At 49.2% G+C, this 14,180-nt stretch overlaps 1 protein-coding gene across 1 annotated transcript; it reads right to left on the bottom strand.

Moving 5' to 3' along the window:
• Nucleotides 1–3,777: 3,777 nt before the first annotated feature.
• Nucleotides 3,778–13,080, bottom strand: LOC128347096 (HLA class II histocompatibility antigen, DM beta chain-like). Its single transcript, XM_053301209.1, has 5 exons — nt 12,810–13,080; nt 10,553–10,837; nt 9,629–9,910; nt 8,525–8,645; nt 3,778–4,307 (listed from the first exon to the last, which is right to left on the bottom strand). The coding sequence occupies exons 1-5, from the start codon at nt 12,877–12,879 to the stop codon at nt 4,301–4,303; spliced, it is 765 nt and encodes a 254-aa protein (XP_053157184.1). The 5' UTR covers nt 12,880–13,080; the 3' UTR covers nt 3,778–4,300.
• Nucleotides 13,081–14,180: the final 1,100 nt, after the last annotated feature.

Raw genomic sequence — 14,180 nt, 5'->3', positions numbered from 1 at the left:
GAGGTGTTCCTTCACCCAGTGAATGTGTGCTGGTAGCCAGGCAGATCGGACAAATCGTTTTGATTTTATAAGCAAGAGAATGTTCAGGGCTTATAGTGGTAGAATGTTGGAAAACACTCTCCAGCTTAACTATACTGGCACAATTGTGCCAGTATAATTCCATTTGAGTCAGACTATAGAGCTGCAAAGCAGACATTACAGTGGACCAACTAGCACAGCAAGGTCATAGGAAGCTGCCTTAATACCAAGTCAGACCCTTGGCCCATCAAGCTCAGTATTGTCTGCACTAACTGGCTGCAGATTCTCCAAGGTTTTGGGCGGGAGTCTCTCCCAGCCCTACCTGGAGATGCTGCCAGGGAGTGAACCTGGGGCCTTCTGCATGCAAAGCAGATGCTCTCCCACTGATCTACAGCCCCATCCCATAAAAGGAATACCTTACCTTACTGCAGACAATGCTCATATGTAGTCACCCAGCCAAATGCAAACTGAGGCAGACCTTGCTTAGCGAAGTGGACAATTCATGCTTACTACCACAAGACCACCTCCCCTCTCCAGACCAGCTCCAGGTCTCCTCTTACTGGCAGCAAGCAGCTCTCCACAAAATTGTGGAATTTTAGGAGTTGGAGGGGGCCTTAGAGGTCTTCTAGTCCAACTTCCTGCCCACTGCAGAAATCTGCTACGGCAGGGTTTCTTAACCTTAGGCCCCCAGATGTTGGACTACAACTCCCAGAATCCTCAGCCACAAAGGTCATGTCTGGGGATTCTGGGAGTTGTAGTCCAACAATATCTGGGGGCCCAAGGTTAAGAAACCCTCTGCTACTGTATCCCTGGTCAACCAGCCTCTGAAAACCTGCAGCAAAGGAGAGCCCACCACTACCCAAGGCAGGCTTGTCCACTGTCGAATTACTCTTGCAGTTAGGGAATTCTTGCAATTTCAGCCTATTGCTTCTAGTCCTCGGGAGCAACAGAGAGCAAGTCTGCTACTCCTACGTGACAGTCCTTCGACTATTTGAAGAGGTCTTTCCTATCACATCTTCATATCCTTATTTCCTATCTAAACATGCCCAGTTCCCTCAGCTGCTCCTCCTAGGACTCGTTTTCCAAAACTGACACATGTATGTGCACCACCCTGCCAGCCCTTCTCTGCTAAGAAATGCAGAACAGAGCAATCTGGCTAAATGATGTAAAGTCATCTGTGCTCATTTTGCCCAGTTTGGTCTGCTGCACTACATAGAATGAAGAAGGTCAGGAGTGTCATACACAAACAAATACTATTTTTTAATTATCTACATATTTATATTCTGCAGTATAAATCTTAATAGGAGTGCACTCAGTATTCATATAAACATCTTTAAAAATATAAAGTCAAACAATCTTGTTCCCAAATGCATAGAATACAAAGTCTGATAAGGCCCATTCATATGTTATGTTCAGCACTTGTACCATGACTGTACAGTGTTATATTGAATACAGGTTCAGAAATGCACTTCCTGTCTCTACCATGCATTTGAAGGGCCTGTATCCAGGTGAATTTTTAAAATGAACACAGTCACAGCCATTCACACAAATTCAAGTACGAGTGTGCAAACATCTATACACTCATAGAGCATAACGTCTGAATCAGGCTATAATTTATTTCACTAATGCGTAATATAGAATGACTGGCTAAAATAAAGTGTCTTTGCACGGCCCAGAATGTGTCACACTCTTATTGGTATTGGGTTTTTTTAAGAGGCTTTACAAATACTGAGTGAATTCCTACCTATTAGGATGTATATATTATAACATCATGAATATAGATTTTTAGATAATATTTGATCATATTTGTTTGTATATAACATTCCTGATCTTTGTCATTCTATGTAGCCCTTGTGGAGCAAGTACTCATCTTTCTAATGAGCTGCTGCTATGTTCACCAAGGACTAGAAGCATCAAGATGCTTTGCGAGGCCTTAAAACTCTTGGCCCCCTCACCCAGCACCAGGGGCACTGATAGGCATGGATCTGGGAGCCCAAGTCTGTGTACCTATTCTCCTAGAGGACCCTATGATTTTCCCCAAGGGAAAAGCTGATCCCTTCTATATTTCTGGAATGGCTTGGCCTAGAGTTCAGAACTTTGGCACAGATGTAGGACAGGTTGTCAGGATTCTGTATATTGATTCTGAAGTAGATTGGTTGATCTATTGATTTTTTAATGATTTTTTTAATTTTAAAAAACTTCCCAAAAAAAGTCAGGTAAGTGGCTGTTTTCATGGCAGAAAATTACAAAAATGTCTGGAACTGAAGCCCCACCCGACCATCACCCCCAGGTGGAGCAATCTTCCCATTGCCTTCATTAAAAATGGTAAACATCACCTCCCCCATTAATATTTCTGGAATGGAGTTCTAAAATTGGGCTCAGATGTAGGACAGGTTGGTAAGACTCTTTGTATTGCTTTTGAAGTGTATTGTTCAATCTTGCTTTTTAAAATGATTTTTATTTTATTTTAAGAGAAACTTCAAAAAAAGTCAAAGTCCTAGAAATTATTTGTTTCATGGCAGAAAATTACAAAAAAAAATCTAGAAATGAAGCCGCCCCCCCAACTTGGACCATCATTCAAACCCCACCCCCCATGTGAAAGAATCTGCCCTTTGCCTCCATAAAAATGTGTAACATGCCCCCAGCCACCTTTTGCCCAAACCTTTACATTTCCAGAATGGCTGGGCTTAGAGTTCTGAAACTGGGCACACATGTAGTCCAAGATGGCAGGACTCTGTGTATTTTTATTTCAAGGAAATTGGTCAATCCTGTGATTTTTTAAAAAAATAATGTTTCTCTACTGCAGTAAAACTGTCAGTTATCTCTGTCATAGAATACTTCACGTCTAGTGAAAGTGAAATGACCTGATAAATCTGAATAAACATGCAACTTTTTTAAAAAAGCAAATGCACTATGCTCAAGTTGGTTTCTGATCCAAATGGTCTTCATGAGAACTGTGAAGCAAGGGGCATGCATTGTGGTTTTGATTTCTTTCCTTCTTACAAACGCACTATATGTCCAAGTTGATTTTGTGTTTGAACTGTGGAGTAAGGGATGCATGTGTCCCAGAGACGTAAGTTTGGGCGGGGTATAAATTTAATAAATAATAATAATAATAATTAATTAGTTTGTGAATGGTCAAGAAGCTATGTGAATCCATGGGGCTTGCATAGTCTTTTTGTGTGTGTGTGGTGGTGGTAAATGCACTCTGGTCCAGATCTGTGAGTTTGTGGTGAATGACCAAGAAGATATTTTGGGGGGTTGTGTAGTCCTCCCCCATGCCCCACGCCGCAATGCACTCTGGCCCAGACTTGAGGACTTTTGGTAAATTGGTAAATTGCAGAGGATACTAATTCTGTGCGTGGCAGGCAAGAGGCGGGGCGGGGGGGGATACCCTTATTAGGTCCAGGGTCCAAAATTACTTAGCTGCACCTCTGAGTGCTGCTGACTCTCACAGCTAATCAGCCCTCATTTCCTCCGCTATCCTTTCAAGCTTATGTCCTCATCCATAGGGACTAGAAACTTGCTTCAAAAAATAATAATGTTAATTGTTTTGATTTATAAAGGAAGTCTAAAAAGCTGAGATGCCCAGCAAGCTGAATTCAATGGGAGGTCCCATCCTCGGCCATCAGCTGCTCTTTCAGCACCCTGTTCATGAATGCCATAGTGTGACTAACGGGTGCTTCTCCCTGCAGCCCTTGTAAAAAGAGAACTCCAGAAGGGTGCCCAAAGACATTTTATTATTTGGTTTTTGGCAAAGGCTAGAATTCCCTGAAAAACCGCTGCTTAACACAGAGGCTCATTTGGAATTGAAATGGGATACTTGAGGGTGGGAGGATGGACACGCAAGGGTAAAGGGTGTAAGATCTAGAACAGTCAGTCAGCATTGCTCTTCTCCTGGGGGTGTCCGATGTCAGCCTGTCCAGGGAGATGGGGAGAGGTCTCTCTGGGGCTGGGGTGGCCAACTTGAGGCTCTCCAGCTGTTGCTGGACTGCAACTCCCATCAGCCCCAGCTGTAGTAAATTGTGGCAGGGGGTGATGGGAGTTGTAGGCCAACCACAGCCGGAGAGCCTTAGGTGGGGCACGCCTGCTGTAGTCCAGCCTCTCTCTCAGCTTGCTGCGTGCCTAGGAGGCACAGGACCCCATAATCCAGGTCTGATCCTTTGGGCCAGCTGTCCAGCCGCATAAGTACAGGAGTTCCCGGTCTCCAAGGGGAAGGAGCAGAGACGGAGAAGGCAAGGCTGGGACTCTGGGAGGAGTGCTGCAATGCTGGTGCAGTTAGTCACTGGCTGTGGAAGGAAAAAGAGAGGCGTGATGAAGGGTGGGGATGGTGTTTTAAAAAAAAATGCCTATACTTGTACTGCAAAAGCTGTGGTTTATACAGCCAAAAGAAGGGGGCTGTGGAAGGACAGCGGGAGAAAGGTGGGCGGAGAGACAGAAGGGGGCTGCTCCCGTCCAGCAGCCCCTCATCTCTGAGCAGCTCCTGCTTGTACAGGGATGCAGGGAGAGACGTAGCGAGCGCTGAGGAAAGGGGGACAATTGTCCCCAGGCCCCAAGGGTCTGGGAGGCCCGCAAGGCTCGTGCTTGTTCTCAGCCAGGGCGCCCCCTTTCCCCCTCCCTCTCTCCCCACCACACCCCGCCTGGGCATTGGCCCCTCCCCTGCATCTGACATCAGACGCAATGGGGGGGCAGTGACAAGAAGTGGCTGTCGCAGCACCCGCAGAGTTTCATTTCCCCTGTCAGCAGTTGGTGGGACCAACCGCTGACAGGGGAAATGAAACTCTGCTGGGGCTGTGACAGCCCCGTTCTCGCCACTGGCCCCGCCCCCATGCGTCTGGCGGGGGGCGTGGCTTGGGGGCACTTGCTTCACTTGTGTGAAGAAACACCCAGGAGGTGGGAGGGGGCCGCTGGTCGGCCTTGGCCTGCCGGCCCCCCAACAAGTTCCCTATGTTCCTGGATATAGGCAATGGTTGGGGTCTTGGGTCTTGAGCCTGGCAATGAAACTGCATTGATAGTAAAACAGCAGTAGGGGGGGTGGGTAGAAGAGACATAGTAAGACCTTTGGATGGGTGACTACTTGTGAGATGTAGATACAGCCGGGGAGTGAACCAAGTATTTTCTGTATGCAAAGCATGCCTCATCTAATCTAGTACCCTGCTTCCAACAGGGGACAGCCCCTGGTACCTCCGGGAAAGTCTGCCCATACGGCACAACGGCAATACCCTCTTGTGTATCTTGAGTGCTGCCCAGTCCTCTACATGTTTACTTGGAAGCAAGGCTTGCTATGTTCAATGAAGCTAACTCCTGGGTAAGTGTGCGGAGGCACACAGGCTAAAGCATGCAAGCCAAGTAAATGCCTCGATTCCAACATTTGTCTTCATGTGATGTGGTGTTATTCAGAGGCTCAGAATCCAGGCTTTCTAAATAAAAGAGGTGCAGGAGAGGAACACAGGAAGCTGCCTTATACGGAGTCAGACCCTTGGTCCATCTAGCTCAGTATCGCCTACACTGATTGGCAGCAGCTCTCCAAGGTTGCCGGCAGGAGTTTCTTCCCCAGCCCTACCTAGAGAAAGAACTGAACCTGGCACCTTCTGTATACAAGCAGATGCTCTTCCACTGAGCGATGGCCCAATCTCCTAATACCTTACAGCCAGTGTTCCCTCTAAGGCAGGGTTTCTTAACCTTGGGCCCCCAGATGTTGTTGGACTACAACTCCCAGAATCCCCAGCCACAAAGGCCATGTCTGGGGATTCTGGGAGTTGTAGCCCAACAACATCTGGGGGCCCAAGGTTAAGAAACCCTGCTCTAAGGCATGTGCACACAGGCACATGCTCACAAGTGGTTTTTTTATGTCCGCTCAGTTAATTTTAGAGCCCGCTTAGGTTGAATCAGGGAGGCCTCACTCAATGCATGTGTGCACACACTGCCTGGATACTGCCGCCCAGAACAAAACTCATTCCGCATACAGATGAAAAAAATTAGAGAGAATACTGCTTACAGCTCTCACATGTAGTCACCCATCCAAATGCAAACCAGGGCAGGCCCTGCTCAGCAAAGGGGACCATTCATGCTTACTACCACAAGGTGAGGCCAGTGGGGAAATGACTTGATTAGCAAGCCAGAGGTTGCCAGTTCGAATCCCTGCTGATCTGTTTCCCAGACTATGGGAAAAACCTATATCAGGCAGCAGCGATATAGGAAGATGCTGAAAGGCATCCTCTCACACTGTGCGGGAGGAGGTAATGGTAAACCCCTCCTGTATTCTGCCAAAGACAACCACAGGGCTCTGTGGTCGCCAGGAGTCACTGACTCAACGGCACTCTTTACCTTTACCACAAGATGTGTGCTCCTCCTCAAGTGAGGAGGAGGAACAGGTGGATCAAACTTACCATTGGCATATGTGTCGCCATCAATGGGAACATAACCAAGGGCGTATCTAGGGAAAATAGCACCTAGGGCAAGCACTGAAATTGTGCCCCTGTCCAAACAGGGATGATGGGACTTGTAGTCAACAATATCTGGAAATCCCTGTTAAAAGGAACACTGGACCATCTAGACATGGTTGTTGATCAAAACCTGAAAACCTGAGCCATCTCTGAAAAAGACTTAGAACAACAGTCAGGAGTTATCCGAGGATTCAAAGTGTCATTTTCTCTGTCTCATCTCATGCTTTTAAAAAAAAATGACTTTGATCACCTGCCCAAATAGCCACTAGCAGAATAGGGGAGGAAGAAGGTGGGGGTGGGGCTCTATAATCCAGTGAATGATTCCTGCCAGCCTTGTGATGACTGTTGGCTCATGATGGGATATATGTGCATTCACCATTCTAGTGCTTACTTTGACACCAGGAGGGAAGAGGATACATTAGTTTGCCACACTAGACAGAGGAATTTGCAACAGGAGCAGGCAGCTGAGTTCTGCCAGGGCCCAAACCAGCCCCTGCCAGACTAAGAAATCATTGTAATTTGCCCCTTCCTGTCACAAGCAGTGTGCTGTTCTTTTATTATTGACTCTAACTTTCAGATATCCCAGTCATGGATGGAAAATTCAGGGTCAATTTACAAGAGTCACATTTTCTACATGGAAGTTTCTTCTGTGCAGGTGTTGTGCAGAAACCCATGTGTAGTGACCGCCAGGGGCATAGCAAGGTTGGAATGGGCCAAGACGAGATTTTAAAGTGGGCCCCCAGCCCCTCAAAGTCCAGGGCCTCCACACAGCCCAGGCCCCCAAGGATTTAAGTCTGATATTTCAAAATAAATATGCTGCCTGGAAATACATTTCACTGAATACACACACGCACACTTCACAATATATAGTGATATACATACATTATTATATATTTGTGCTACTTTTAATGCCTAGAACACAAAACACTAATTATTAAAATGGGCCCCTCGCTGCAGATTAGCAAAGGAGACTTTCAACCATGCAGTGTGAGCCTATGTATGTTTTCTCAGAATTCTGAACACATTCAGTAAAGTTTGATTCCAGGAGGTTTTTCACCGGAGGCTTTTAAAGCCCTTTAACACACATCTCCTTTGGAATGGAGGTGCTGCATTCACATTTTGGCCAGATTGAACCTCAAGTCCCTGTGAGTTATTGGGGAGCAGTTTACACACAAGAAAAATAAAATAAAAGCACAACACATGCCTCAGAAGTTCACACTCAGACCTTCTGGGTTGCAAAACAATTTGAACATGTGCATGTATAAATGAATGAATGAATGAATGAATGAATGAATATAATATTGTTTGTTCCAGAAGTTTTTGTAATTTTCTGCCATGAAACAAGCCACTTATAGGCCTTTTTGGAGAGTTTTTAAAGCCAGCAAATTTTCCAATCTGTTTTAAATTAAATATTCAGAGTCTTCTCAGTTTCTCCCCCCGCTCCATATCAAAGCCCTATGGCAAGCAGATCCCTATATATGGGGTGTGTGTGTGGGGGGGGGGGGGTAACCACAAAAAGGAATTCACATTCTACCTGGCAAAAGCTGTGCTGGATGGTCTGGGCAGCAGAGGGTCTGCTGCTGAGAACTCTGCCTGCCTCCTTCCTGGCTTGCTTGGGGCCTGCTGAGTTCAAGCTTCAAGGAGGTATACTTGGAGGCCTCTCTGGAAGCCCCGCCCACCCACCAATCAGCTGAAATGCGGGGAGAGAAGAGCTCTGCTGCAGTTTGCAGGCCGCTGGGATCCTAGGCCGGAGGGCAAGGCAAGCAGGAGAGAAGGTGGCTGAAAGGCCTTGGGGCTGGGCAGGTGGGCAATGGGGTGGGGGTGACAGGCACTGCCGTGGCACCTAGGGCATGTGCCCTGGCTGCCCCTCTCCAGTTACGCCCATGAACGTAACCTGAGTGTTGGGAGAAGTAGAAGGTGAGTTGGGAAGATAGGTTTTCAGTCTTCCTCAAGGTTCCTCACCTCACCTGCCCCCACCAAGAGGAACCACCCCTTGACAATGATGCCATTCTTGGTATATTACGGAGTACTTCTTCATTTGCAAAGCTCTGCAGTCTTACCTTCTGGGTGGGATCCGCTTCCTCCAAAAGATGATGCCAGCTATGAGGAACGCAATGCCCAAGAGCAGCACCGCCAGTGCAACGCCAACTCTCAGTCTGAGCTCCATAGGCATACCTGGTGCTGGGGGCAGGGAGAGGAAGAGAGAGCTATTAACAAAGGCCCCTACAAATTCTGAGCAGTCTTCCAACAGATCCCTTGGGGTGTCTTCTGCAGCAAGCCCGGGTCAAAAGGCACCTGCTGGAATATTGTTGGTGATTTGCAGGATCAGATCAGTTGGTGATCTGTCGGGGAGTAGACTCCCCCTGTGGACTAGCACCTTTGGAAGTGTTTGCAAAATGTTCTTAACTTTGGGAAAGGATGCCACCTGTACTCAGTCACTGAGGGAACTGCCCACTACCTCCTTTCTAGAGTGAGGAGTGGAAGGGCCTAAGCATGAAGGCCCAGAAGCAGGGCCGCCAAGAGCAGGTTTGGTCCCCGGTGGGAAATTTTTTTTGAGCTGCAGTCACAAGGCCTCCTCCTCCACTGTCACCGCTGCCACGAGGCTTCCTCTGCTGCTACTCTTAGAGCCCCCCACCGCTGCTACCATCACCACAGGGCCGAACCGCCGGTCAACGCGCTATTCAAACTGCACAGGTGCACTGGAGCGCCTCACAGTTCTCAAGGGCCACTGGGCCAGACGGTCAGGCTCAGCGGCTGCTCCCGCTACACTTACCACCGCCACAGGGGGGTGCTCAGCTCACTCCCCACCCACCAGCCGCTCACATGGCAGCTAGAATTAATTTAAAGATAACTAAAATAATTATCTCTATTTATCATTATTTTTACCACCCTGGGCCCCCTTCCAGACTACCGGGTCCCAGTAGTTTGTACCAGCCTCCCCCCACCTCTCGTTGGCCCTGCCCAGAAGCTATTCCTTGTGGGGTGAAGAAAAAGCACTCTACGCATGGCAGAGGTGCACCATTATTTAATATGACTCCACATGCTCCATGGTTGAGTCCTCCTGACATGGCTAGAGCCAGCTCAGGGGAGGTTTTGCGATGGCCTCCCCTGGCCCCTCCAGGAGCCCAGCCCAGCCCAGCCCAGCCTCCCTCCCGCTCGCTCACCCCAGTTCTTGGTCATGGGCTCAGGAAGGCTTGCGTGAGTCACTTGGCAGGTGTAGGTATCTCCAACATGGGGGTTGACAGGCAAGGTGACCCGTGCCTGGTACGTCCAGTCGCCATTGCTGAAGTGCACTGGGGTGCCTGACCCATCCTTCACGGGGACCCCATTCTTCAGCCAGGAAATGGCCACCTCTTTGGGATAGAACCCCCACACGTTACAGGCCAGCATCATGGGTTCTGGGGTGTTCTGCGGGGTGACGGGGTAAATGCGGATCTTTGGGGGTGCTACGGAAAGCGAGACAAGATTCAATATTAACCTTTCCCGTGCTGCCAGGGGCTGATTTGATAGATGCCATCACTTGCCCTCAGGACCAAAATGGTCACTTGCCATCACTGCCCTTCTGCTGTCTTCATGGGACAAACAAGCCAGTCTCTACACAAAGGGATAAATCAATTCACTGTAGAATAACCTAAATAGTCAGTCAGGATTGCCTTTCCCATGTGAACCCTGTGATTATGTCCCCTCTGTCCCTGACCCACAATTCCAAGTGGCCCTAAATGAACAAAAGGGTCATGGTCTTACTTATTTTTCAGGAAAGGAGCCACCATATAGAAGGCCCCTCTCCCTGGTTGCTGCCCAGCTGTAGGGGAGATAATGACCTCCAGCAAGCAAAGAAGCACTAGGGACCAGTGTTCCCTCTATCAGGGATTCCCAGATGATGTTGACTACAACTCCCAGAATCCCCAGCTTCAGTGGCTTTTGCTTGGGGATTAATGGGAGTTGTAGTCAACAGCATCTGGGAATCCCTGTTAGAGGGAACACTGTTGGGGACCCCCCTGAAACAAGAAGCACCAAGCGCATGGGCCCATCACCCCTTCCCCAGGCCTGCTCCCTCCGATCTGAAAGGCTGTTCTCCCTTCACTCACTCAGCCTGGCACCGGTCTGCTTCCACAGGGGCTGGCTCTGCTGCTGGCAAGCTGTCCGCATCATGTCTCGCTGGTGAGGGGCACTTTTGCTCAGGAGTTCACAGATGGGGACTGCAGTGTTGTTCCAGGGGAAGGTAGCGCCCAGGCCACACGGCAGGAACTCCTGGTCCTCGTTGTCATAGCAGACGAAGGGGATCTTGTTGAAGGACAGAGTCCATTTGGCCCAGAGCAGCTGGCTGTTTGCAGCCAGGATGCAGTCCGTCTCCATGCGCAGGACGTAGAGATCTGAGGGGGACAAAGAAAGGAAGAGGATGAAGCTGGGGCTCTTTGCGGTACGATCAGGGAAGGATGTTATGATATTCCCCTCAAGGGATGGAGCCGCTCTGGGAAGAGCAGAAGGTTCCAAGTTCCCTCCCTGGCTTCTCCAAGATAGGGCTGAGAGAGATTCCTGCTTGCAACCTTGGAGAAGCTGCTGGCAGTCTGTGAAGACAATACTGAGCTAGATAGACCAATGGTCTGACTCTGTATACGGCAGCTTCCTATCTTTCGTGTTGTCCCAGAGACCAACCTGGCTGCTGCATTCTGTACCAGTTGTAGTTTCCGGACTACATACAAAGGCAGCAGCCCTACATAGAGTACATTACAGCAGTCAAGCCTGGAGGTCACCAGCATACGTACTACTGGTTGAAGGGCATTTTCCTCCAGAAATGGGAGTAGCTGCCGTATCAAGCTGATATGTGATCAGCAAATGTGGGAATCAACCCGTTATACATATAAATAAAGAATTTGGTTTTACTTAACGAGTTAAAATTTTCAGCAGTCACTTTTAACTTTATTTACAAGCATGGCTAACTTCCAACTTTCTTTAAAGTTAACTGTTGTTTTTTTAATTCTAAATACTGTACGGGATTTGAAACCTGCTCTCCTGGAGTTTGTCCTGACTCAGCACTCTCTCTAGGACTCTGCATGATGGATAAGGATATTTCTGGATTGGAGCAACTCTAGGAGTTCTTGGAGAAACAAGAGTGGGGCCGGCCTTCCTATGGGACTGATCTCTCAGCCTCAGAGTTCCTTGACTGGCATTTCCATGCCTTGCCAGTAATGCCACTTGCAAGAGAAGTCCACATGACTGGGGCCGCGGCAGACAGAGGGGCTTGTTCCTCTCTCTGCTGCTGCAACCATGGGGGAGGTTGATCCCAAGAACAGAAGCAAGCAGCCAGGAACTAGTGTGAGGCTGGAAGGGTGCGGGGGGTAAACCCTTCTGATGAGGGCCGAAACCTTGGACCCCTTGTCTGCCTGCCTGTGGACTTGTTGCTGGCCTCCTTTCCCTTGTACCTCTAGCCAAGCCTGGCTCCTGTTCTCACCCCATCTCTCCCCTGTTCCCTAGCCCTGAGATTGGCTTCTTCGGGCTCCAAGGAGGGAAGGACAGAGCCTGTGTGGGATGCAGCAGGTCTCCCTGGAAAGCTACCCTCCTGATGCAGCCCAGATGGGGAGAAGCTCCTCCAAGCTCTTTGGGGGTGCAGGAAAAGCCCTCTGCACGTAAAGAGTCCCTGTGATGAAGTCACTTCCCCGGGACTTGGCCTCATAGGAACATAGGAAACTGCCATATACTGAGTCAGACCATTGGTCTATCTAGCTCAGTATTGTCTTCACAGACTGGCAGTGGCTTCTCCAAGGTTGCAGGCAGGAATCTCTCTCAGCCCGATCTTTGTAGATATATGATGTACAAACAACTACTTTGTATATAATTGTGCTTTGGCAACGTACTATATGCTTTGGTAGTTTGTTGGTTCAATAAAAGAATCTTGTCCTATAAAAAAAATAAATCTTGTCCTATCTTGCAGATGCTGCCAGGGAGGGAACTTGTAACCTTCTGCTTTTCCCAGAGCGGCTTCATCCCCTGAGGGGAATATCTTACGGTGCTCACACATGTAGTCTCTCATTCATATGCAACCAGGGCAGACCCTGCTTAGCTAAGGGGACAAGTCATGCTTGCTACTACAAGGCCAGCTCTCTTGCTCTCTAGGCTGATTTGCCTAGAGTTTTACAAATCCTCTCTAATTCAATTCAGTCTTGCCCACCTCTCAGGGTTATTGTGAGGATCATGCGCGCACGAGGAGAGACTGCACGCCGCCCGGAGGGAGTCCCTGCCCAGGAGGAAAGGCGGCCGGCCCTGGAAGAAGCCCGTTGCATGGTTCTTTCGGCCGGACACCCACCCCAGCCCACCCCACCCCGGTTCCCCTGCTGGAATCCTGACCTGGTGGCGGGGGACTCTGCGCCAGGCACAGTGGCCAAGCCAGCAGCAGCAGCAGCCAGGTCGGCCTCATCCTGCCTTTGCGCTCCTGCTGCTGCACTCCTGTCCTGGATCCCAGACCTGCTTTGCAAACTTTTCCTTGCGTGGGGAGGGGCAGCGCCGGAGCGGATTTCCCTCGATGATCCCAGATCCTGAAATGGATCCCCGAGGCGGAGGAGCCCCTGCGCTGCAAAAAGAGAGAGGCAGAGACGGTCCTCACGGCACTTCTGCTGTTGCTTCTGCAACTCCCTGCCGGCTGTCTCGGCTGTCACTCGTGCAGTCATCTAGGTGCAGCAGAGCAGAGTATATACAGCCCCGGCGGGCGCCCAGCCCAAAAGCCTTCTTTTCCAGGGGAGCCAATGAAGAGGCCGTCCGCCACCGCCGCGTCATCAGTCACCGGGAGAAGCGGACCCGGCCGGGAACCAAAGCTCAGGAGGAAAGTGCGCTGGGCGCAGAAGGCAGCAGGGTGAAGAAGGTCCACTGGCAGGCAGGCCTCGCCTCGCCCTCCCTCGCCTGTTGCCTCCAATGAGAGAGAGGGGAGGCAGGCAGGGAAGGAGCAAACAAAGCAAGACTCGCTTGTCTTGGAGGTGCCACAGGACTCTTGGTTGTGAAAGAGCCCTGTGGTGGCACCTTCAAGAGGGACCCCTGTAAATGGGCCTCTTGGCCGAAGGCCAGAAGCAGTGTGGCCACTGACAGACGGAGGGGGCTGTTGAACCCCATGCACAGACTTTTTATATAGGCTGGTAATAGTAATAGTAGTAGTAGTAATAGCAATAGCACTTACATTTATATACCGCTCTATAGCTGGAAGCTCTCTAAGCGGTTTACAATGATTCTAGCATATTGCCCCCAACATTCTGGGTACTCATTTTACCGACCTCGGAAGGATGGAAGGCTGAGTCAACCTTGAGCCCCTGGTCAGGATCGAACTTGCAACCTTCTGGTTACAGGGCGGCAGTTTTACCACTGTGCCACTCAGGGGCAGTAGTAGTAGTAGTAGTAGTAGTAGTAGTAGTAGTAGTAGTTATATTGGCCCCTATGTGGCACCATAGGGGCCACAGAAATCACTATCAGCCAATTACAAAAAGCCACTTTACTGGGAACAGCCTATATTCTGCGACAATATCTATAATAACAATAAGAACAATATTGATAACAAAATCCAGCCATCTCAGGTCCTTGGGAAGGACTCGATGTCTGGATAAAACAAACCAGTCAATAACACCTGTTTGACTGTGTAGCAATAATAATATAATACTAGTAATTGAATGCCTTTGAGGCATACACTGAGTGCCTTTCTGTCAGTGTTATCACATGTAAAGTGATGCATACTGG

This window comes from Hemicordylus capensis, chromosome 2, assembly GCF_027244095.1.
Source record: "Hemicordylus capensis ecotype Gifberg chromosome 2, rHemCap1.1.pri, whole genome shotgun sequence".
Lineage (NCBI taxonomy): Eukaryota > Metazoa > Chordata > Lepidosauria > Squamata > Cordylidae > Hemicordylus > Hemicordylus capensis.
This window is presented reverse-complemented; position numbering and strand designations above follow the sequence as displayed.